This window comes from Diceros bicornis, chromosome 8 (genome assembly GCF_020826845.1).
Source record: "Diceros bicornis minor isolate mBicDic1 chromosome 8, mDicBic1.mat.cur, whole genome shotgun sequence".
Classification (NCBI taxonomy): domain Eukaryota; kingdom Metazoa; phylum Chordata; class Mammalia; order Perissodactyla; family Rhinocerotidae; genus Diceros; species Diceros bicornis.
The window spans coordinates 3,916,273-3,941,484 of NC_080747.1; the positions used below are offsets into that span (position 1 = coordinate 3,916,273).

Sequence of the window (25,212 nt, forward strand, 5' to 3'; positions counted from 1 at the left end):
GCAGGGAGAGCTGACATGCGTATGTAACACTAACGTGTATATACCATCATTCACAAGGTGCTTTTCCAATACGTCATTACCCCTACTGAATTTATTAAAATCTCCTGATGAGCTAGGATTGTTACTGGCCCTGTTTGCAGGTGGGAAAAATCTGAGACTTGGGGAGGTGGAGTTTGAATTAGGAAAGAGCAGAACACGAAACACATGGGGCGCTTGGTTGCTTTGTTGTGTGGCTGTTGACGTGGGTGGCCAGGCAGAGCTGGCAGGTGAGGAAACCGAGGCACGAGAGGGTTTAGAGAGCCAGTGAATTAGTGACCGGCCGGGCCCAGCGTTCCAGCCTTGTGTCCGGCCCCCAGCCTGTTCTTCACCCCACGCCTGAGGCTCCCCCTCCCTCTCACCAGGCAGCCCCCTCTCTCTCCTCTGCCTCTGAACTGGAAGCCCCCCAGATACCCGTCCTCTGAGGAGCCTCATCCGGCTGCCCGGGCCAGGCGAGGTGCCCTCTCAGGTTCTGCGGGACGCCATGCGGGCCCCGCAGGAGCGCACAGTGATGTTTTCCTGTTTATCTCACGTCCACCACCTGCACTGTGAGCCCCCGGGCAGGTGATCTGCATGCCCTGGGCCCGGCGCCCCTCCGGCACAGAGAATGAGTGGGTGAAGGAGTGTCCATGTGTGGACGCCAGCTGCCTCCTCCTGACCGTCCCTTGGCCCTGCAGCACGGGAAATAACACTAACCACTGCCCTCTCGGAAATCTGTCTGCAGGCTCCTCCATCTGGCACCCGGCGTGTCGACAGGCGGCCAGAACTGAAGACAAGAACAAGGTGGGTGGAATTGACTCTTTTCTCCGGTGCACTCTTCCCCGCTCGTGTGGGATCTTCATACGATTAGGAGGACCCTGACCACCCTCTGCAGCTCGCTGGCCAGTCCCCCAGGCCGCGGGGCAGGTGGCATGAGGCCTGGAGGGTGTGAAGGTGTAAATAGTAGATCAGCTGAGGGACGACGCGAGGGGAGCAGGGGGCATCCTGGGGCCTCCCCGCCCGGGCCCTGCTGACCCCTTCATTCCTTCAATAGACACCAATGGCCACAAAAGTGTGGGGACAGCTGCAAAGTTAGTGGGTCCCCAAACAGTCCCTGAGACTGTCCGCACTCCTGACACCAACTTCAGTGTCGAGGGGTCTCCCACACTGCCCTCAGGTTCAACAATTAGTTAGAAGGACTCACAGAACTCATTGGGAACTATTGTAGCCACAGTTACAGTTTATATTACAGGGGAGGATGAAGAGTGAAATCAGCCACAGAGATGCCTGGGGCAGGGTCCAGGAGGGTCCCCACAGGGCTCCGTCGTCCCCACCTGTGGAGTCGGGACACGGTACCTTCCAGCATCCATGGGGACAGACGCGTGGAGTATTGCCAACCGGGGAAGCTCCGCGTCCAGAGGTCTTATTGGGGCCCCGTTATATAGGTGCTTGACTGATGGCCTGATTGATTACCGCGTGGTTGATGTCGCTCTCTGAGGGGCATGACCCGAGATCCCCCTAAATCACGTGGTTGGTCATTCTGGCACGGCCCACCCCACCCCAAGACTACTGAGTGTGGTTAACCCCCTCCCTGAACAAAGACCTCTGCAGGGGTGCCCAGCAAGGAGGGCAAAGGGCAAGTTCTTCACCACTCAGAGGCCCGCTGGGTGCTGGGCAGGAGGGGCAGCAGGGAGGGGGAGGCACGCGTGGACCCTGCCCTCCTGGGGCTGACATTCCAGAGAGGGACAGAAATCAACGCCTACACTACCAAATAATGCAACAAATCAGGCAAGAAGGGCTGCAGGGGCAGGGGCACTGAGGAAATCCATGGGGCATCTTGAGGCAGGACAACGGGGAAGAACCGACCGTACATGGGCTGGCCAGGGAAAGCCTCCAGAGGACATGAGACTGGAGCTAAGCCTGACAGATGAGGCAGGGTCAGCCCTGATGAGAGAGGAGGAGGAGGGTTCCAGGCTGGGTGAGCAGCACGTGCAAAGGCCCTGAGGCAGGAATGAGCCGGCCAGCTCCAGGAGCCGAGAGGAGGCTGGGGTGGTGGTGCACTGAACAGGGGAGGAGTTCCCACTGCCCCCTCACCCACAGCCCCGCTCCACCCGAGCTGGTGCGTCTGCCCAGCGCCGTGCGCTTTCTGGCCTCTGCACCTTTGCAAACATGTTCCTTCTGCTGGGAACGCCCTCTTGTGCCCTTGCATCCCGGCGAACTCCTGCTTTAGGTCTTTTAGGATTCACCTTGAATGTCACCCCCTGAAGACTTCGCTGACTCCTCCCACTGCCACACGTCCTCACCCTCCCACCCCCAGCTGGGCGGGGGGCTCCCTCCTCTGTCCATAAACCGCCTGTACGCTGTGTCCCGTCAGATTACACTCGCTCCCTCTGCTCCACTTCACTTGGAGCCTGGAGGAAAGGCCCCGTTCTCTTCGTTCTGAATTCCCGGCTCCCTGCGCGAGTCCTGGCACGTGGTAGAGACTCCGTGAGTGTTTGTTGAAGGGAGGAAGGAAGGAATCTAGGGGTGAACTGCAGCCCTGGGGGACCACAGGCCCTCGGAGGGGAGGCGTATCAGCAGCTTTGCTTTACCAGGCACTATGTGTGCCAGGCCTCTGCCAGGGAGCACCCCAGCAGGACCCCCACCGGGAGCCACAGCCTGAAGGGCGCCAGGACTGTGCAGAGGGGCAGAGCCCCGTGTAGAGAGTGGTCTGTGACCCGCAGGACACTCCTGACACCTGCGGGGCAGGCCATGTCCCAGTCAGCCCCAGGACCACAGCAGCCCCTGGCCTTCCACCCCCTCCCCTACGCAGGCGTCCAAGGCCTCTCCAACCCTTTTCACACCACCGCAAGCAGGCTGCCGGAGAGCCGGTTTGCAGTGGGCCCTTGAGGATCCTGGGTACTCAAATGTCTGGTAGCTGTGGGTCTGCGTCCCTTTGTGAGAGACGGATGGGGAAACAGCAGTGGTGCTCTGGGGACGAAGTGGGGTGTGCAGAGCGTGAGATGGGATTACTGACAGAATTCGGACCCAGGCCTCTCTGACCCAAGTCCCTGTGATGCCCAGAATGCCTTCTGCGGGATTCCTTCCTTCCTCGCTTCAACAAACACTCACGGAGTCTCTGTCACGTGCCAGGACTCATGCAGGGAGCGGAGAATTCAAGCATTGCTCCGCTGGTGGCATTTCCAGGCTGGTTAAGACGTCGAGGTGAACTGAGTCCCAAGGGCGGCTGAGAGGAGCAGTCAGGTCGGCCTGAACGGAGGGCTGGAGAATCAGGCGGGGCCCCCAGGAAGAGCATGGAGCACGGGGGCCTGGAGAGTGGGAGACAGCAGCTCGGTGGCTCACTTGTTCCCGGAGACTGTCCGGTGGCTCTGCACTGGGGAAAGGGGCTCGTACCCAGATGAATTCTGCCCCGTGAGACGGGAGCGGACCGACGGCAGAGCTCTGCCGTTGGGGGATACTCTGCTCTTTCCTGAGGACGCTGGTCCTGTGGTCCTGTGTCCTTCAACAGGACTTCCCGTGGGGGAGCGAGGGGGTCAAGGCTCGCAGGGTCCCCTCACCCTTAGCTCTGTAGCGGGGACACAACTGACCCCGTCCTCGGGACTAGTAGACACTGCGGGTGTGGGGGAATTTCTATGGGGCTGGATGGAGACCCCCTGGACTCAGCCTCTAAGATATGCAGGGAAGTTGGCTGGTGTAGGAGACCCTCCTCATACCAGCCCCTCGGGGTGGGAGACCCAACCCCATTCAGCCAAGTCTTGCCAAGCCCGTTCTGAAAGAACCGAGCAGAGGGAAATTCTCCCACTTTCTTTAGACGTTGACGTCAGTGGGTTTGAAAGCCCCCTGCTTTTCATGCCTTCACTCACTGTGCTTCCTCATTCATTCATTCGTTATTCATTCATTCAGCAAACCTTCACCAAGGGTCTCGTTGTGCCAAGCTCTGTTCTTGGCCTGGGGCACAGAGGTGGCTGAGTCACCAGTCCTGCCCCAAGATGTTCCTGATAGAGGCGGGAACGGTGGACACACATGCACATCACGTCTGGTGGCCACAGGGACACCCAGCATGCCACACGGACCTGGGGAAAGGGGGCCCAGGGCTGAGCCAGGCTCCGTGGGGGAGAGGCACCTCCTCCCTGTGTCCCCCAAGCCTCCCCCAACCGCCCGACAGCCTCGTGTGTCAGCCACACGGTTGCTCAGTCCGTTTGCGTGGACCCTGGGCCAGCCTGGAAGGTGGTCATGGCATCTCTGGGCTCTCGTCTTCAGGGCAGTCACCTTCTCTCATTTATGATCTGGTCTTTCCAGATGTTAAAATGATGCCAGGTGCTTTGCTCGGAGTCCTCCGCAAGGGTCAGTACAGGCGTCTGATTTCCTCTAGATTCGCATGACCACCTTTAGTACCTGGAGGGACGAGACCCTCTCAGCCTGGAGAGCCCTGACTTAGGCACCGGTGGTCACAGACCTCCGTGTGGCCGCTGTTCAAGCCTCAGGCCTGGGGGGTGGAGAGAGGGAGGGGCTCCCTCAAGGGGCTGGCGGACCGGGGGTCCTTGCCCTGGGGTAAGGGAGAGCAGGAGCTGGCTTGTCCCCCTGGCGAGGGGCGAGGGGCCCCAGGGCAGGTCTGTGGCCGCTGGGACCCCGGCATTGGCAGCCTGCCTGGGCCACCGCCCCTGTCTGCTCCTCTGTCACCCGAGTGTCCTCTCGGACTCCAAAGGCACGTTCTGGGGTGACAGCCCAAGAGCCTTGGAGAAGGCCGAGGGGCTGATGACTGTACAGAAGGAAACTGGGGACAGAGGAAGTCCCCTGGTCTGGGAAGGGACCCTGTGGGCTGCAGTGGCTGGGCCCACTGCTCCCCACGTGCCAACGGTGACATCCATCACAATTTTCGCTGAATTCCCAGAACTGTAGCTCGAATTACAGAACACTGGGATTTGGGGAGGAGAGCAGCCCCCAGCCGTCTCCTTCCCACTGGCTCCTCAATCTTGGGGGTCACTGCTGCCTCCCCTTGCCCGGCCCTGTGGTCCCCCACTGCCAGGGGACCCAGGACACTCGCAGCTGTGTGCGCGCCATGACAGCGCCCGTCCCCAGGCCCACCTGGGGGCCCTGCCAGGTGAGGAAAGAGGACAGACCCACAGGACAGCTGTTCTCCGAGCTCCGGGGACGCAGAGCAGGGGAGGCCGTGGGAGGAAGTTGGTGACTATTCGTTTCCTGTGGCCGCTGTAACGAATTACCACAAATTTAGTGGCTTTAAAAACCACAACTGTATTACCTTACAGTTCTAGAGATCAGAAGTTTACGATGAGTCGGCAGGGCTGTGCTCCTTCCGGAGGCTCCAGGGGAGAACCTGTTCCTCGTCCTTTCTGGTGTCTAGAGACACCCACCCTCCTGCTACGGCCCCACATCACTCAGACTTCTGCGTCCATCGCCACGTCTCCTCTGACCCCCTGCCTCCCTCTCATAAGGACCCTTGTGATTACCAGGGCCCACCTGGAGAGTTGGGGTAACCTCTGTCTCAGGAGCCTTAATCACACCTGCAAAGTCCCTTTGGCCACACACGGTAACATATTCACAGGTTTTGGGGATTAGGACGTGGGCATCCTTGGGGACATTATTCTGCCTCCCGCAGTTAGAGAATACACAGTCATAGTTTGTCACGTACGTGACCAGGGTCACAGGAAGTGGCCGGCACATTGCAGCTGTCCCTCATCCTCTCACGTGGCTGATACGGCCTACAATTCACTCTACAAGCTGCCCCTGTGCCGCCCGGGCCTCAGAGATGAGCCAGGCAGCATCTCTCCCCTCACAGAGCCACGATCCATAACCCTGAAGTGACCACAGGGTCCTGACCTTTGTCTGTGGGACCCCTGCATCCCAACCCGAAGGCCTGCCAGAGGGACCTGATGGAGGGAGCCCCACACCAAGAGGTCTGCAGACCACACGCAGGCATGTGCGTGTGCGCGGGTGACTGTCGGCCCGTCTCCGGAGTCTGGCCGGGGTTAGAAAGGGGGACCCAGACCACGGCAGGCCCACGCAAGGAGAGAGGTCAGGATGGCCGGCACTGGCTCCTGGACTCTGGACCCGGCTGTGGAGCTGGCCTCGGGCCTGCAGGGAGCCCAGCTCCGGCCAGGCCCGGCAGCAGTAGCCGCCCCTGCTCTCAGCCTCAAGGCCAGCCCGTGGTGACCTCGGGCAACTGGCCCGGGGGAAGGGAGGCCTCTGAATGTTGGATGCTGGGACAGGGAAGGAGGGGTCGCTGCCCCGGGGGCTGCACAGCAGGCGCCGGCTTCCTGGGCTGTGTCTCCGCAGACGCTCTGGGAACATTTGGGGCCAGTCCGGCAGGCTGAGAACAGCTGCCCCCTAGCACTGCGCCCTGGGGCTGGTGCGGCTCGGCCTGCCCCTCTGTCCTGGGACAGGATCCAGGCCCCGGTCAGGCCCCGCTTGTCCCTGGTCTCACCCTCCCCACGTCCCAGCCCCACCCCGCCCCTCAGAGCCTCTCTGTCTCGCCTGAGAATGAGGATAAACTTGGGCCTGGGCCCGGCCGGGTGGGGCCGAGCAGCGAGTAGATGGGGCAGACACAGATGATTTTCCCCGGGCGCTGGGGTCCCTGGGACATAGTTCTCCCAGCCAGGCCGGCCGCTCCAGGCCTGGGTGGTGGGAAGAGAGCTGTCCTTTCTGTATTGTTTGTTGCGTGGGAGCCAGTTAATGAGCATGAACCGGTCAGCCCCGGTCAGCTGCGGTCAGCCGCGGTCAGCTTGGCGGGGTCAGCTCGGCGGGGTCTGCTCGGGCGGGCCATCAGCCCCTGAGAGTGGCGGCAGAGGTGGCGTGGGCGTCACTAACTCCCCCAAAACCGGCCCGCGGGTGAAGGGCTCCACTGGTACCTGGTAATCCCCACGAGAGCTGCCTCACCCGGCCTGGTGGTGTGCTCAGCAGTCATTCAACAAGTGCCCCTCCATGCCAGGCCCCCAGCGGGCTCTAGGACCCCCAGGGAGCCAGCTCCGTCCCTGCCTCCAGGCCGTCCAGCAAGAGGCCAGCACCCGGTCCATGCCAAGAAGAGCTGGGAGGGGAGGGCACTCTCCTCACTGCCTGGAAGGTCCGCCTGACTGCCTACCCCCCCAGGGGGGGATGGGTGCCTCCCAGGACAAGGACGGCTCCTGGGTGTCTGCCGAGGATGCCCGGGGGAAAACCCATCAGAAGGTTGTGGTCCTAACTGCCCACCCCTAGTGCATCCTTGGGCATTAGATCATAGAGTCATTCAACACACAGCCACTGAGCACCTACTGTGTGCCTTCCAGGCTGGGTGCTGGGAATGCAGAGATGAATAGGACCCATGGGGTCCCTGCCCTAGAGGAGCTCCCCATCTGTGGGGGGAGACACATGTGGGATGGGCAGGCTCCAGGCTGCAGGGTGCTCCACCTGTGACAGGGGCAGGGTCGGACTCTGCTGGGTGGGGCCTGGGGGGCGGGATGGGGGAGAGGAGGCTTCCTGGAGCTGAGACTGGCAGGTGGTACAGGAGGTGGGTCACAGGGCCCAGCCCTGTCCTGGCTCTGGCCTCGTGTCTGAAGAGCACTGAAGGAGGGTTTCAGAGCTGTGGGAAGGGGGGCTGTGCCTGCTGAGGAGCTGGAAAGGAGCTCCATGCAGGGTGGAGGGGGCCAGGGGGACGGCCAGGCTGGCTCCTGCTCCTGTGCTGCCCAGGGGACCTGGTGGGAGGAGCCTGGACTGCTGGGGCTGGTCCCGCAGGCTGCCGGTTTCCATGGTTGCAGTTTTTGGAGGCAACGCCCCCCGCCGCCAGGGCACAGAGGTCTGAGCTGCTTCATGTGATGGGACCTGGGAGGGAGCGAGAGCACCTGTGCTTACCATGGGGCCGCTGAGCAGGGAGAAAACAGGCTTGTTGAGACTGCCAGGAGGCTCAAACGCAAGGACCTTCTGGAGGGTGGTGGAGCAAGCCTTGGCTTGGAGTCCGGCTCTGCCTCTGCCCAGCTGTGTGACCTTGCAAGTCACTAGCCCTCTCTGAGCCGCAACCCCTCGGCTTTAACAAGGAGATGATGGGTGTTAGACCCCTTCTGCGGCATCAGTGTGACTTGTGTGTGACCTTAATGAGAACCCGGTGCCCCAGGCGCCGTTATAGGACTGCATGCCCTGGGCCAGGCTGAGCTGTAGGGCTGGGGCTGGATGAGCTGCCCGGCCCCTTCCGTGTCTGCGGGCATGAGCAAGGCGCCGGAGAACACACCTGGGTACTGAGTTGAATTGTGAGGCTCCTTTGGGCTAACTGGAGTCAGGGAGGGGAAGGTGAGAGAAAGCCCTGGGCTCCTGACTCAGGGGAGACAGCTCAGCTCAGCTCGCTCCGGTCTGGGCTCACCTACCCGGCGCTCCGCTGCTCTCCCCTCTCCGCGGGGCTGGGAACTAGGCAGAGGAAGCGCAGCCAGCAGCTGTTGCTCGGTGCGCCTTCAAGGTGCTGGCGCAAACCAACCCAGCGCCCGGGGCTGTAGCTGCCCCAGCCCTCGGCCACGGCAGTGCTGATACGAACCCCCAGCGCCCCTCTTGTGCCGGGACATATCCCTCGGGGCCTGGGGGATGCTGCCTCAGCTCAGGGGGCCCTGTCGTTGAAAACGCCCAGTGTTGGTCTGCTTTTCAGAGAAGGGGCTGCTGTCACGAGCCCAGCTTGAACTGAAGAAGAAAAAGAATGATTTACCAGCCCAGCCCCTCCCAGGCCACGTCTCTGGCTGGATCCTCAGAAACGGAAAGCGTCTTTTAGGGAGATTTTTCCATTTTATGGAGAAGGAAGCTGAGACCCAAAGGGTATTTTCAAATGTGTAAAAAGTATACGTACATCATTTCTGGCCACTAAGATAGGCGACCCGACCTCAGGGACAGCGAGCAAAACAGACCGCTTGTTACCTGCCTGGCGTGGAGCCGGCTTCTTTGCAAACAGCACATGACCTTGTCTCGCCTGGGGTGGCCAAAGACTCAGACTGCACCGTGGGGTCGGGCTGAGCTCTGTGAGGAGACCCCAGCCCCGGCCGGCCTCCGGAAGTCTGTGGTCTGAGGGACAGGCAGACCCCTGAGTCAACACCCTGTCCAGTGTGCAGAGCTGGGGCCGAGGGACCCGGGGTGGTAGGACGGACCTCGAGGAGGAGGAAGAGGAGGAGGAGGAAGAGGCCCGAGGCTTGGTCCTGGAGGGTGCCAGGGCGACAATCAGAGGCACGGAGAGGGGATGGACCGGCGCTGACAAGCGAGCTGGTGAAGACATGACCACGGAGCGTCACGGCCTCTCCCTCTTCTCTCTCTTTCTAGATGCAGAACCAGGGTTGCAGTCAGGGTTACCCGGGCTCCACTCCCCATGCCTTACAGGTTTGTCCCTCCCGCTGCTGCGTGTGGCCTCACGTCTGGTCCTGGTGTTGTCCTCTCCTTACTGGTGTCCTGCTGAGTGTAGGAGGAGCTGGGTGTCATCCACTGGGGAGGGTGGGGGAGGGCTCCATGGCCGGTGTTAGTGCCACAGACTGGGGCTTAAACAGCAGAAATTTATTCTCTCACAGTTCTGGGGGCCGGAAGTCCGAGGTCAAGCCATGGGCAGGGTTGGTTCCTTCTGAGGCCTCTCCCCTTGGCTTGTTGGCCGTCTTCTCCCTGTGTCCCCACGTGGTCATCCCTCTGTGTGTGTCTGTGTCCTAATCCCCTCTTCTTATAAGGACACCAGTCAGATTGGATCAGGGCCTGCCCTAAAATCTCCATTTTAAAATAATTATGTCTTTAAATGCCCAACCTCAAAATATAATCACATTCTGGGGTACTGGGGGTTAGGACTTCATCATATGAGTTTTGTGGGGGACACAGTTCAGCCTATAACATGGCCTCTCCTAGGCTGCTGGTGCCACCACAGCAGGTGTGGACCACTGAGAGGGGCTGGGCAGAATTATGGGTTAGGGGAAGGGGCCTGCTTAGAAAACAGGAGAGGAGGCAGCGGGAGCATGAGTGGGGTTCAGAGAGAGAGGTCTGAGGTCGTGGCTGGGGAGGGCCTTTGTGGAGATGGGCTCCGCCTAGATGGGGCGAGTGGGAGATGTGGGAAAGCTAAGCTGGTGGGTGGTCCCGGCAGGGGTGGGGGCTGGATCAGGGGAGGGACGTGGAGCCGCCAGGTCACGTCCTGCAGATGGGGATGGACACAGGTGTGTCGAGGAGTGGGAGCTGGAGGAAGAGTGTCCACGCAGGGATGGGCAGGCCTGACGCCCGGGAGTGGAGGAGATAGATGGTCAGGGGAACCATCCCCTCCGGGGATACAGCAGATGTGGTTGGGGACGGAGGAGGGGCAGGAGTCGTTCCAAACAGCAGTGGGCATTCGAGGAGCAGGTCACAGATGTGACGGCAGCAAAGAGGCCCCCGGGCCAAGACCAAGGGTGCGATGGTGAGAGTGGTCAGCGGTGACCTCAGAAGGGCCATTTCTAAGACTTACCTGGGGTGTGGGATTATTGCAAGTGCTGCTGGGGCTGGGGCTGGGGGATCGGAGGGGCATGAAGGGCAGAGCTGTGGGGTCAGGCTGGAGAATGGTCTTGAGGGTCACTGAGACCATCCCAGAGTCTGACGAGAGAGGCCTGGGCTGGGAGAATAAGCTGTAACACGTCCCCCGTAGTCTGGGTGGAAAATAACATCTCTGAGCAGCCAAACTGGGTAAAAGAGATGGCCTTTGCCGTTGGAGCTCACAGAGCCATTTGAAAATGCATCGCTTGCTCTCATCCTCCGAAAAACAGATCATTTCCGCGACGTGACATCTCAGTGGTCGTTGGAGCGTCTCCAGCCAGCGCTGCGCCGCTGCTGCTCCGCCTGTGGCCCGTGTGCCCACCGCGCCTGTCTGGTTACAGCTTCCCAGTCGCTCTTTCAAGCCTGCGTGTTTATTTTAAGAACTCTTTCAACCTGCAAATAAAAAAACACCTCGTGAGCCGGCGTTTCTGCTGGAGTTTAATTTGTGATAGTTGCCTCTGGAAGGTTCTTAGCGTTGACATATTCTGCTTTCCATCTCCTGCTGTTTCCTCCTTTTCCAGGAAACCAGAACTTCCTCAGAGAGCATCATTTCGGGTCCTGCTTCCAGCACCTCAGGGTCTCCGAGCCGCGCAATTTATGTAAGTTGGACTCTGTCTCTGGAGGCAGGGAGGCGGCGGTGGGAGGGCCGAGGGCCTGGGGTGGTTGCTGAGCGGGCCCTGGGGGCCGGGGAGTCCTCGTGGGGATGTGGGGCCCGCACCCCCCTCGCTGCGGCGGGCGGAGATCGGTGCCAACTTTGTGAGGCTGACTCAGCTTCGCCAGGGACGCATGTGTGACCCAGCGACCCCCCGGGTGTGTGGGGACGAGTGCACGGAGAGGGGTGCTCACAGCTGCGTTTGTGGTGGTGGTGGTGGTGGTAGTGCAGCCACATCCAGCCCCGCGGGCTTGCCTGAACAAATAGTCCTCAGGACACGTAGCTCCGGTGGGCGTTGCGAATAACGGGGCAGGTCTGTGCCTGGGAAGTGTTCCTAGGAGAAGTGTGTTAAGGATAATACATGTGTGATCCCATTTCCATTCAAGAGTGTGTGTGTGTGTGTGTGCGTGTGCATATGAGTGTGCATGTGTGGGGGGGGTGTGTGTGTATATGTGTGTGCATGTGGGTGTGTGCATTTGGTGTGTGTGTACATGTGTATATGGGTGTGTGTGTATGTGTGTGCATGTGCATATGGGTGTGTGTATGTGCATGTGCATTTGGTGTGTGTGTACACGTGTATATGGGTGTGTATGTGGAGGTGTGTGTGCGTATGGCTGTGTGTATGTGTGTGTAGGTGTGTATGGGTGTGTGCACATACAAGTATAAAAATGATTGGGAGCATTTTACCTAGCTGTTGATAGCCATTAGCTCTGGGCAGTGAAGACCCTATCTCCAAATACAGCCACTGGGTGTTAGGGCTTCAACATATGGATTTTGGGGGACACAAGTCAGCCCATAATACCATCATCGTCATGAATAGTAATCATTGTGACTCATTACTTAAATGAGATGGTGTTTGTAAAGCACTCAGCGGAGGGCCTGTCTCGGTCGGTGCTCCGCAGACGCCGCCGCTGCAGCCGCCATCCCCGCACGGCACACGGTAACTGCTCGTTAAATACAGCTATCGTTTTTTTAAGGAAGTGGGTGTTTGTAAAGGGCTCAGGCACTGCAGTGACCGTGTAACCATGCCATGAGCAGTGACGCTGGGCTCTCTTGTCACAGTTACTTGAGTGTCATGCGACAGGACGCAGTGGAGCTGGCCTTTGAACCCAGGTCTCTGTCGTCCCAAAGCGTGGGTTCTTCCCGGGGACGCCCATGCTCAGGGCTGAAAAGCAGCCATGGTGGGTCCCCTGTTCCGCCAAGCAGTTCTGAGCACAGCCGAGTGCCACACCTCCTGATCAGGTGAGATGGCCTCCCTACCCTTGGGAGCTTCTGGGCGGAGCTGAACGCGAGGTTGCAAGAACAGCGCAGGATGTTGGGGGCCAAGAAGTTTCCCCCCAGCTGGGTGTGCTTTCCACTAAGGTAGACTGCAACTTGTGCACCGTCTCAGCGTGGGTGAACTTTCTGCTCAGCAGATACATGGACGCTGGAGTCCAGTTTTAAAGAGAAGACCTCGAGCAAACTAATTTAATCTGGCCTCCTGCATCTGAACTGCTAGTTCTTAGTTTGACACGGTGGAGGTGCCTTGAGCACAGGGTACCAAGGAGTGTGCCCTGCTGCCTCCTACAGCCTCTCAGCATCACTGCACCCACTTCTCAGACGCAGCTCAGAGAGGTGCGGGAACCTGTTTGTGTCACAGCCTCTAAGCCATGGAGCCACCACCCAGTCAGGAGGAGATGGGTCCCCACAATGTCCCTGTGTGCAGGAACGGAACCGAATTTATCGTGAGGCTGCCGTCTCCCCCACGGGCTGTGAGCTACTGGTGATCGGGGGCCATGCCTTGTTCATCTTAGTGTCAGGGATAAAATGTATATACAGTAGGTGCTCAATTAATTGTGGGTTTTTTTTTAAATAATCTTTTTTACTGCCTTTTTTCTTTATAACAAATGTAATTCACATTTATTAGGAAAAAAAATAGTGATCCGTGCAAAAAAGAAAATGAATGCCATTTATTATCCTACCAGCCGGAGTCGCCACTATTCACATTCTGGAGTACACCCTTTAGGTCTAGGTCTCTTTTCTGTGTGTGTGTGTGTGTGTGCGCGCGCGCGTGCGTGTGTGTGTGTTTTAACAAGATGATGTCGCACTGAGTATCTTGTTTGGTGCCCTTTCTTCACCATGGTAATAAAGCAGTGAGGCGGCATAGCATAAAAGCAACATTGTTGGGTTATAATACATTATTATCGACAGGATTACATCATAATTATAACGTCACACATGGCCATATTATGGTTATTATTTATTGTGCTGGATGGAGTCTAGGAGAGAAGAAAGCAGAGAGAAAACACTTGTACACACACCCTGGTGGCCTCCGCCAATCAGAGAGGGTAGCCTGTTGTCACGGCGACCACCCCAGGCCTTGCGGGGGAGGAAATGGATCTGTTAGCCCCACTGGGGTAGACAGGTGTTGAGGAGCCAGGAGCATGGCCATTAAGCCACCAGTCAGGGATCGAGCGGGCCTCTCTCTGAGCGCTGTTGGAGGCAGTTGGCATTGTGAGGCTGTGGCTCTGACCCCTGCTGTCGGGGGTAACCCAGGGCAAGGCCAGCCTCGCTGACACAAGCTCTATGGGGCCGAGAAAGCCAGCGGGCAGCTGAGTGCTGTGATGGTGGCGGAGACAGGTGAGAGAGGACGGCGCGGCCTCCAGTGACCTGAGAGTGCGGGCCCCTCCCAGCCCTCCCTCCCGTCTGATGTTCACGAAATCCAGCAGGTGGATGGGCGAGACACAGGTGGTATTCCCATCGTGTAGGAGGAGATGAAGGCCCAGAGAATCCACTTGACTCTGGCAAATCCCTGATTGATTTTAATTCAACTTGGCAAGCACACCCTGAGGACTCCATGGTGAATCAGAGTCCTGGACCCCCAGGAGCCACAGTCCGGGGGAAGGGGGAGACAGAGGCACCAACACACAAAGATCAGCACCTTTATCTGAAGGAGAAGAACATCTAACCCAGATGGCAGAGGTGATGCAGGGACGGTCTCCAGGAGCCGGAAGGCCTGGGCTGAGTCTGGAAGGACCAGAGGATGAGCGGGGCAAAGAGGCCTGGGAAGGGCCTGTCTGAGAGAGGGAACAGCAGGTGCCAAGCCCTCAGGCTCTGGATGATTGAGAAACTGTAGGGGGTTCAGTGTCGCCAGTGGCGTGGGGGTCGGGGGAGTGGGAGCAGGATAAGCAGATACACAAGGGCCAAGTCCCCAGCAGCCTCGGTTCAGATTTCGCCTGAAGGCAGAGAGGAGCAGCTAAAAAATGCTGATCAGGGCACCATCATGATTGCAAATGGCAGACTCGAGATTTGAACTCAGGTCTTCTGAACGCTGCCCAGGGCGCCAAAGGGAATCCTCAGGCGTTCACTCTCTCAACCTATGTCACAGATGGCTGAGTTCACCCCGTGAGTACCCAGCGACTACGAGAACCTTGGAGTTGGGTGGTCAGGGAGGGCTTCCTGGGGGAGGTGGGCTGGGGCTGCTGGACCCCGGGGGGCGTGGGAAAGCTGGAGTGTGGGGGCTGAACCTGGCACACGGGGGCACGGGAGAAGACATATTAGAGTGAACGGCCCGGGAACATCAAGGCCAAGTTTGGGGATCACAGGGTTTGCGTCATCCGTCTGAGAAGGGGGCTGCTGGAAGGAGCTGGAGGACAATGTGATGCAGCCGGAGCGTGGGAGACATCGCCCTGGCAGAGAAGAGAGCAATGGTGGGGAGCAGGGCTCTGGAGTGAGACAGCCTGGATCCCGTCCCCCCGACACCTGCTTCCCTGGCTGTGTGACTCTGGGCGAGTTACCCAACCTCTCTGGGCTCTGGCTTCTTCCTCTGTGAAGTGCAGTTGCTGTGAGCGCTCCCCTCATGGGCTCGTTGTGAGTATTTCGTGAGCGAGTCATGAAGGGCCTGGCCCAGTGCTGTCCCTGGGTACAGCTCATGGTGTCACGGCTGCTGTTGGTGATGGTTGTTAGGAGTGAGTGCTGGCTGGGCAGCCCCCAAGAGGCTGCTGCCAGATCTAGGTGTGGGCAGTGAGGGCCTAGACGGGAGCCGCCTGGCGCTGGAAGGGCACAGCAAGTCCCATGGCACAGAGGAGGGCAGGGTCCGCACTGGCCTGGCGGGGACGCTGCAGGAGGCCTGGGTTGGGATGAGGGTTCTCGCTGCGCTTGGGATGGGGCCGAGCTAGCGAGGGCAGCCAGACTGGCCAGCTTTGCCTGTGGCTGGCAGTGCCAGCCTGAGATTAATCCGCCTCAGAGGGGGACACGTCAGGGGAAAGAGGCGACCACGTGCGGGAGCTCCAGGAGGGCCGGAAGCCATGGCGGCCGCCCGGCGGGGAGCTGAGTCGTGGTCGGTGAGGCTGGGCGGGCAGATTTCTCTCGTCCGTTGAGATCATAGACCGTGGACGTCTGGCCAGCACTGGAGGAGCGCAGTAGAAACCTGGGGGCAGAGGCAGATGTTAGGGGGATCAGCCTCGTCGCTGCTGGGAGAGCCCAGGGTTGCGTGTGTGGTTCTGCCGAGGCTGCGGTTCAGCTGTGAGGACGCCCATCTTTGGACCTGTCTGAGCCCGCCATGTGCCCCACGCAGCCCCCGGGGGTCCTGGAGCCAGGGAGGAGGGGCCTGGCGGGGGCAACAAGCCTGTGAGTGGTGGGGTAATGCAGAGGAAGGCTGGGCCAAGTCACGGGGGACCAGGCGGGTGGCCTGGTGGACCTCACCTGAACATGTGCAGTGGCTCCACGCGTAGCAACATGCATGAGCGCCCTCTGTGGGTCAGGTGCTGTCCTGGACCCCACCAAGGTCACATCCCCCCCCCCCCCCCCCCCGCCCCGGGCCTGTCAAATGTCAGGCACTCTGCTGCCATGCTGGAAGTGCTCAAAAGTGCTGAGTGTGTGTGTGTGCAAGAGTGTGGGTATGGATGTAAGTGTATACTAGGTTAGGTGGATGTGAGTGTGTGTGCTAGTGCATGGGAGTGTGTGCGCAAGTGTGTGGGTGTATGTATAGGGGTGTGAGTATGGGTGTGGGTATGAGTATGTGTCAATGTGTGTAAGTGTGTATAAGCAAGTGTGGGTGTGAATGTGCTCTAGTTTGGGTGTGGGTGTGGCTGTGTGTGAGCATATGTGCTAGTGTGTAGGTGTGTGAGAGAGTGTGTGTAGGAGTGTGAGTGGGTGTTTCTGCAAGTGTAGGTGTGTAAGAATGTATAGGCATATGCAAGGTGTGCAAGTATGTTTGCCAGTGTGTGCTAGTATGTGGGAGTGGGTTGAGTGGGTGGAGGTGTGTGTGTAAGCATGTGTACATCCACATGTATACATCTTAGATGGCACATTCTCTATGTGTATGTGTATGTATTTGTGTATGCATACGTGCATGTGTGTGTTGTGTTTGCACGTGCGCACACATGTATGTATGCATCACCATGTATTTAAATGCATGCATGTGTGTCTTTTATATGTGCATTTTTATTTATGTACACATGTATGCATGTGTAGGTGTATTTTGTGTATGCAAACATATATAGTGTGCATGCATATATGTGTGTGCACACATGTGTATTTGTATACATGCATAAGTGTATGTGTATGTGTTTTATGTACCTGCACAGATGTATTTGTGTATGCACGTGTGTTTATGGATGCAAACATGTGTTGCATATGTGTGTTTTGTTTGTGTGTGCATGCATCACATATTTGTATGTATTGTGTACTTGCATGTATTCGCATGGGTGTCTATGTGTCATATGTATGCACACATGTATGTGTGTGAGTATGCGTCTATTTGTGTGTATGACGCATGTGTGTGCATTCATGTATTTGTGTGTATGCACAAATGTATTATTCGCTTGTGTGCATACATGTGTATATGCGCACATGTGTGTGTCTTGTTTGCATGTATGTGTACATAGATGTGTGTTTGTGTTTTTGGGCCGCGGGCTGAGTCTCACTGTCTGTCGTGTCCCTGCCAGGCATGTCACAGATTCGACCTCTTTGAGCCCAGTGCTGCCCTGTGGGACCGTCTCCCCCACTCCGCAGAGAGGAAGTGGAGGCTCAGAGAGGATGCTTCCTCAAGGCCGGTGGAAGCGGCCCTTCCGTGGCTGTGCCTCGGGGCCCAGGCCTGCATGACCACGAGGCCTCTGCACCCCCGTGTCTTCGCCCCGCTTTGCCCGCGCTGGGAGCTGGGGAGCCCCTGTTCCCGCTGGCCTTGGGGCTGCCGCCCTCCGGGGGTCTAACCGCCCTCCCCCTGCTCTCCTTCCTCTCCCAGGCGAAGCTGGGCGATGAGATTCTCGACTACAGAGACTTGGCTGCTCTTCCCAAGAGCAAGGCCATCTACAACATCGACCGCCCCGACATGATCTCCTACTCGCCCTACGTCAGCCACGCGGCGGGAGACAGGCAGAGCTGCGGCGAGGTACGGCCCTGCCGCGGCGTCGGGGCGCGGCACGCCCACAGTGCGGCCCGTTTACTCCGTCCTCGCTGCTCTCCGGGGGCGCTCAGCCTTCTCTACTCCCCCCAGATAACCTTGTGCGCATCCTCTAAAGAATTCCCCATCTGCCCTGGCCCCACAATTCCCCTCGCAGACAGCAGGCCGCACAGTGCAGGAGCGGGTCTGGAAAAGCCTCCTTACGTGGGGCAGAAAGCAGGAAGCATGTGGGCATTTAGGAAAATGCTAGAACAAAGGGACAGTGTCTTCCTTTTCTTAAGTTTGGGATTAATGTTTTGTTTCCTTTATCCAGAACATTCCTGGCCATGCTGCGCCCTCCCCAGCTGTGGCCTGCTCTTCTGTCCCATGAGTTCCTTGAGCTGGTTTGACCACCTGGTTGAACCACAAATGATTTATTCCCCCGTGGCCCTGTGGGCAATGTCCTTTACTGGTGACTTCCTATTCACGGCTGCCCTTCCCCATTTAACGTGGCGTTTGCGGTTGGTTTTCACTTTACTTTTGGTGGTTTTGAGATTTCAGTGTGACTCTGGGTGCCTGGGATAGATGGGAAGAGCGTTCTGCCAGGCCGTGGGTCGAGTGTGTGTGCTGTCTGCACGTGGATGGCCCGGCAGGCTCTCCCCCAGGGCAGGGGAGCTCAGGCCCTCCACACGGCTCCCCTGGACCCTCCTGTTGGAGTCTCCAGGGAAGAGCTTCTTGGGAAGCCAGGCTGAGGCTCCGGGGTCGCCCGTCTCGATGGGGGTGGCACTTCACCCTCCAGCGTCTGGTCTGAGCTGCGTTGAGTCTTAGCTCGGGTGGAAGGCACTGTAAAAGAGTCAGAGAGGGCAAGTGAGCTGGCCACGGACCCCAGTCAGTGAGCTGTGGAACGGAGACCAGAACCAGGCCTTTCTGCCCCAAAGACCATGCGCTGGCTGTTTCCTTAACTCTCTCTCATGCATCGGCTAAGACAGGGACCCAGACGCAGAGGGCTGGGTTCAAGTTCCCGTTCCACCTCCTGCCAGCCCTGGGACGCAGACCAACTCGCCTTATTGGATCCCACGCACTCCTGTGCAAACTGGCTCTCGGAGACCTCCACCGTGTGCAGGGCCGCTGGGAGTGTTGTCGGGATGTCACATGGGTGTCACGTGAGCGGAGTGCAGCGTCACACAGCAAATGCACCCAGAGTCTGAGCTGTCACCTGAAGTCACACCCCTCAGGGCCCGTTGCGTGTGAACTGTGGATGATTTCTGTCCCCCAGGAGAGGTGCAGTGGGAAGGGAGGGCTGAGCACGTGGCTTGGGAGTCACCCTCTCAGGCACCTGGGTGTGCCTCCCGGCTCAGCTGCAAACTCATGCCCTCTCTTTGAGATCTGCAGCCAATCCTCAGCCGGGCTCCCTCTCTGAGGGGCCTGCAGGGTGATCAGCTGCGCCCAAGGTGGTCCTGGGTCAGCTCTCCTGCCCAGGCCAGGACAGCCCAGGGGACAGAAATTCTCAGTGCACTCGTCGGTCACGCCGCAGTGGCTGATCAGTGTCACGGTGTCACTGTCACCGCCCACCCCCAGGCCCACTCTCCCTCTGCACTGATGCTGGGCTCATATGTTTATCTGCTTCCTGCAGCCCAGCACTTTGGGAACGACTATCCCAGGAGCAGACGAGGCTGAGAGCAATGTGGGCCCGGGGCATGCGCTTACAGGGGCAGAGCGGGGACTTGGGCCCAAGTGGCCGACTCTGTCACTGCCAGCTCCAGGCCGGCTTCTGCCATTGCCCAGAGGTGCCAGAGGCCCCTTCCTCCCCATTTCCTGGGACCCCAAGGGCTCTCCTCTCTCTGGGTCCTCCATGACCCGGCTGGGAGCCTGCTTGGTGGTAATTTCCACGGGGGCCCTCCTGTGGGCAAATGATGGACTGGAGACTGGGAAGCCACAGGACGGTGGGTCAGGGGACCGAGCAGAGCAGAAACTGGCCTCAGGGCTGGACATGCTTCTCCAGACTCGCAGCCTCCCAGCAGTTTATCACAGTGCAGGAGTCCAGCAGAGAAAAAAGCAGCAGGCTAGAAGCACAGAGATCTGGCAGAGCCTCCATCTCCCCTTCTGTAAAATGGGAAGATTGGGAAACATTTCGCTTTCCATTCTGAGGGGAGGGAAAAGGGTATGAGAGAACTTCCCTGGCCACCTGGGGCTCCTCCTCAGAGACTCCACAGCGTCTCTGTCCCTGTAGGGTGTGTGCGGGGAAACCTTAGACAAGGGAGCTTTCTGCCTAAGAGCTCGGTTTCTGGAGCCGCTTCTGTCCCATGCTGCCTCACTGGGTCTTGGCGACACATCTGTGGGGGGTAGACAGTGCCCATCAGCTCCAAGGGGGGCGCCTGGCTGGGGAGTAGGTCACCGTGCCCCCGGGCCCCAAAGCCACCACTGGACCTCACCCCAAGCCCCGAGGCTCTGGATTGCCCTCTCTCTCTGGGTCCCTTTTTTCCCTTTCCTGGAGAAAACCGAGGGTGATGGGCTCACAGCATGTGCTACCCCACGCCCTGAGCCAACAGTCTTCCTTCTGGAAAACTGTGTCTTCATGGGAGAGCAGTGGGGCGTCGAGGCAAGCCAGGATGTAGACGAGCTCCAGACACATCAGCACAAAAAAGCGTCCTGGGCGCCTCCTTCTCGGGGTACCATTGACTGTATTTGTCCTAAAAGGTTTTGGGATCCTGTGTCGAGTCCCATGGTGGGCCTCCTTTCCCATTTGGAGGAGAGGTCCCGTCGTGCAAATGTGTGTCCTGTGTTGTCTCTTCTCCCCGAGTGGCCGCTGGTGCCGGGGCACTAACGGGCTGCTCTGTGTGTTGTGCCCACAGTCCCCTCAGTTCCTCTCGCCAACGCCAACCGAGGTAACCGCCCCCCCGTCACCCCCAGTTTGCTCATGATGCTGCCGCCGGGTTATAAAGATGACCACCCGCTGCACCCCCAGGAGGGCCTCTGTGGCTCTTGGCGTGGTGTCTAGGGCCGTGGCCCTGCGTGGCTTGGGGTGCCCTCTTCAGGGTTGGTTATTTTTATAATCCTGTCTCATCTGCATGCCTCCCCGGTGCGTCTGCCCGCCCTGCAAATGCGGGCGCCTGGGGCGCAGGGCTCGTGCAGTCTGGGTCATGGCTTCCTTTAGAGAAAACCCTGGGAGCCTGGGCTAGCCTGGGCCCACCTCGTGCGGCTTCCAGTGGTCCACACAGGAAGTGCCCGGGTCCTCTCGGATAAATATTCTGAAAGTGTTTCATAATTAGCAGGCCAATTTTTTTTCCTGTTTCTCAAAATTAATCAGTGATATAGATAGCTGCCGATCAGACTCCAGTCTGCTTGGGCATCAAACCCCTGCATCCAGGAATGTGACAACCAAACCATGCAAGTGGCCAACTAGCACTGAACTTCTAAACGCACATGTGGCCAGGGAGCCCCACATACAGGCTGGGCGAGGACGCAGGACACCCGTAGGGTGCAAACTGCCCAACAGGGCTGTGCAGGAGGCGCCCAGAGATGGAGACCAGACAGCAGGGCTCCAGCTGTCCCTGGAGAGAAGATGCCCATCGCTGTGGTGGGATAGGCCAGAGGGGCTCTGGGTAAAGCAGAAGTGAGAACCTTGTAGGTGCAATGCCAGCACGAGGGCTGGCCTGGGCAGGGTGTGGAGGTGGGGGCACAGGCCAGCGGTAGGGGCAGGAGCTTGGCCAGTTTGGCTGAAGAGTGAGCCCTAGGAGGTGGAAGGTAGGCTCGGAAAGGCACGGGAGCCATGAGCGCCAGACCCAGACTCTCACAGTGCTCGTCCCCACGCTGGCCTCGAGGGGCAAAGCAGCAGCGTCCACCCCGCGGCATGACTCAGCTGACGTGCCCAGCCGTGGTGGGCCTGGCAGCCTGTTCTTCCTGTGAGTCACGTGCCATGCCATCTCACGCCACCAGTGCCCGCCATGCCCACTCCAGCTGCCCGTCCTGCTTGAACGGGGTCTGAGCCGTCAGTGCTTGTCCGACTCAATTGGGCTTCTGGGCCTGGGAAGGGCACCTTCCTTCCTCCCACACCTGGGAAGCCCCCATCGAGCTTGGGGGGATGCAGAATCTCAGTGGTTCTCAGTGGGCGCCGGGGAGGGCTGGGCAGGAGGGGAACCGAAGGATGTAGGTGGAGTCAGGAGGCTGCACCTCCTCTGTGGGAGGACCAGCCGTAAGGAGGGGCTGATGCAGGGGTGGACGGGACCCTGCCCTCCACTACTGGGCGGCACAGGGACCGTGCTCAGGCCAAGGGGAAGGTCAGCACCAAGGCCAGGCCCCCAGCTGGCTCTTGCGATGCGCCCAGGCAGGTGCCTGGGATTTCACGTTGGGGCCATGCCAAGTCAGCCTCTTGATCGGGGGAGCCAATGCCGAGTGGAGAGGAGGTGGGCGGGAGGGGGCAGGCAGTGCTCTTGGCTCTGGTGCTCACCAGGCTGTCTTCCCTCCCAGGGGGATCAGGACGACCGCTCCTACAAGCAGTGCCGGACCTCCAGCCCGAGCTCCACGGGGTCGGTCAGCCTTGGGCGTTACACCCCGACCTCACGGTCGCCCCAGCACTACAGCCGTCCAGGTACTCACCCCTGGGGCTACTTTCGCCCCCACTGAAGCTGTACTTCTTGTGGCTTTTCCTCTTACGGATCTGTCTCTTACTTTATGCAACTGGAAAAATGGCGGACAGGGTGTGGGATTGCCAGTGGGTGATGGAGAAGCCGTCCCTTTAACACCATAAAGAAAAGACCCTCTCATGTCTGGGTGGGGAGGTTAACTGCAGAGGCAGCTGGTTGACCTGTTGGTTAGAGGAGCCGTCCTGTGGAACACACAAGGCAGCACTGAGCACGTAGAAGCTAGCTCATGTTCCAGCAGCGAGAGATGTCAGGAAGATAAAGAGCATAAAAGGTGGGGTCCAGGAGTCAGTCTGTTCCGAGCTCGTATGGTTCTGGGAGAGGTTGAGCTGTGCAGGCAAAATCAATGGCTAAAAAGAAAGTCAGAATATCCGATGACACTTCATCTGTAGCTGGGCTGGTAGCCCCAAAGACAGCTGTCCCTATGGGAAAATTGGCAAGAGGCCACCGCCAGGCTCTCCGAGGGAGAAGCCCACGGAGGGTTCTCTCTACCCCATCCCACCTCGTTCCCTGCCTGGCACCCACTGTGTACTGCTCTCCCTGAGCTTTTAAAACTCCTCGTCGCCCTCAGAGTGTCAAAGCCACAGGGAGGCTCCACACAGACGCTGCCTTTTTGAGGGATTTTTCCAAGCTGCTTCCTACTTGACCAGCTGTTGCATGACTCCATTTCACATCCATGGACTACTTAATATTTTTGCAGCCTTTGTGGAAAAATCAAAATTCATTCATTTGCGAAGTTATTTTCATTGACTCCCTGCAATGTGCCCAGTACTTCCTGCTCAATAGATGTTTGGAAAGTGGATAAGTGAGTGAGTGAATGAGTGTGTGAGTGAATGAATGAGTGCGTGAGTGAGTGAAGGAGTGCATGAGTGAGCGAGTGAGTGAATGAGCGAGTGAGTGAATGAATGAATGCCTGAGCAAGCAAGTGAGCTAATGAATGAGCGAGTGAGTGAATGAGTGTGTGAGTGAATGAATGAGTGAGTGCGTGAGTGAGTGAGTGAATGAGCGAGTGAATGAATGAATGAGTGAGGAAGTGAATGAGTGAGTGAATGAGTGGGTGAATGAGTGAGTGAGTGAATGAGTGAGTGAGTGAATGAGTGAGTGAGTGAGTGAGCAGGCGAGCAGGGGAGTCGGGGAGTGAAGGGCAGTCGGCCTCTCCGAGCGCCCCTCTGCTCACCCCTGACCACTGCAGTTTGGGTCGCCTGAGCTTGTGGACTGGGCCTGGCGGGTGGTAGCCCCAGAGAGCCAAGACCTGCATCTCGGCTGGACGAGGCCTGGCGACAGTCAGGTGACAGGCCACTCCTTGGTCGGCCTGCTGCTCTCACCTGGCTCCTTGATCCCAAGGAGCCCCCCAGGTGGGGTGGCGGGCAGGGCTCAGGGGGCCAGCAGCTCCCATCCAGCAGCCTTGGGGGCCGCCACCCTGTCCCCCAGAGGGTGGGGCTTCCTCCCTCGGAACCCAGAGCAGACTGGCCTAAAGCGTGTCTGGTGACTCCCCTTCGGGTGTCTGAAAAAGGTGTGCGTTCTTCGAGAGGAAGCCAAAATGTTCCTGGCGCAGCGGGGCCTGGGAATGTTCTGTGGCTTTGTGGCTGGCGAGCGCAGGAGGACTCTGACGTGCTCTCTGTTGCCCCGTAGCTGGTACTCTGAGTGTCGGTACCAGTAGCTGCCTGTCCCTGTCCCAACACCCAAGCCCTACCTCCGCGTTCAGACATCATTACATCCCCTACTTCCGAGGTAAGGCGCGCAGAGCTGCGGCTGTGGCTGCTCACAGGGTGTCCGGCCCGTGTCTGTGTCTCGCTGTCCTGTGTCCGCCGCATGGCTGCCTGAGCCCTGTGTCTCACGCCCGTGCCCCTCGCTGTGTGTCTTGTGAGTCCAGCTCCGTTTCTGTCGGTGTATAAATGTTCCTGGGAGGAAGACGTAGGGAACTTGTGTCAAGGAGCAGCGGCGAGGAGTGGGGTGAAGAGCTGTGCGGGGAGGAAACTAGGATTCCCCAGCGCCGCCCTCAGGCTTTGTTCTGTGAGCCTTTGCCTAAGTCACCCCATGTCAGCTCTGTGGGGCGTAGGGGCTGCTGCTGAAGTTGTCAGAGGAGAAGCGGAGGCATCGAGAGGGCCAGGACTTGTCCATGGCCTCAGAGGTCATGGTGGCTGGCCCAGGATGCACACCCTGCGTGCTCTGACGCCTCCTCTTCCCAGGGTGCCGACTCGCCCACCTCCGCATCCCTGCGCGGACATCTGTACATGAATTGCACCAGGAAGATGGCCGAGCTCCTGTTTTCCTGAATGCTATGGACTGAATTGTGTCCCCCCAAATTCATATGTTGAAGCCCTGTCCCCCAGTGTGGCTGTATTTGTAGAAGGGGTCTTTAGGAGGTTTGTAGGGTTCCATGAAGTCATAAAGATGGAGCCCTAATCTGACAAGATTGGTGGCCTTATAGGAAGAGGAGAAGACGCCAGAAGATGTCTCTCTCTCTGCATGCGCTCAGAGGAAAGGCCACATGAGGACAGAGCGGCTGTCTATGAACCAGGAAGAGGGCTCTCATTAGAAACAGAACCTGCCAGACCTTGATCATGGACCTCCAGCCTCCAGATCTGAGAAAAATAAATGTCTGTTGTTTAAGCCGTCCAGTCTGTAATTCTTTGTTACACAGCACCAGCTGCCTAATACACCACAGAAAGATGCTCAGGCGTGACAGGAAGCAGCGGCAGTGTCCTTGCTGATTCCCTGAGAGAGGCGGTAAGTTCCTCGTTCCTTACAGCTGCTGAGCGGAGGATGTCTCAGGAGGAACCTTCTGTCCCGGAGGCACCAGGAGGCGAGGCAAGCTCAGCGGGATTATTCCGCCATTTGATGGTCATCAAACGGGACTCCTTGGAACTCATGTGGTTCTCGTGTGTCTGTCGCCATCACTTGCTTTGCATGAGCCCCATCCGTCTACCGAGAAGAGAGCCCTGGTCGCGGGGGCCGCCTGCCACTCCTCCTGATGGACGTGTCCCTACAGCTCATGGTCTCTTCTGGACGCCTGCCGCATCGTGTGGCCGGAGTGTGCTGTCTCCAGA

The 25,212-nt window shown here is 58.7% G+C and overlaps 1 protein-coding gene across 3 annotated transcripts in view; it reads left to right on the top strand.

The window, feature by feature from the left end:
• Positions 1-25,212, top strand: part of ABLIM2 (actin binding LIM protein family member 2) — a 170,044-nt gene that overhangs the window by 92,442 nt on the left and 52,390 nt on the right. For 2 of the 3 annotated variants that reach the window (XM_058546655.1, XM_058546656.1), the window contains exons 8-12: positions 761-819; positions 9,295-9,351; positions 11,031-11,108; positions 17,385-17,531; positions 21,990-22,110. In XM_058546655.1, coding sequence (XP_058402638.1) covers positions 761-819; positions 9,295-9,351; positions 11,031-11,108; positions 17,385-17,531; positions 21,990-22,110 — 462 coding nt within the window. Of the gene's footprint in view, positions 1-760; positions 820-9,294; positions 9,352-11,030; positions 11,109-17,384; positions 17,532-21,989; positions 22,111-23,794; positions 23,894-25,212 lie in introns of all 3 variants that reach the window. The other variant, XM_058546657.1, reaches the window with a different exon arrangement.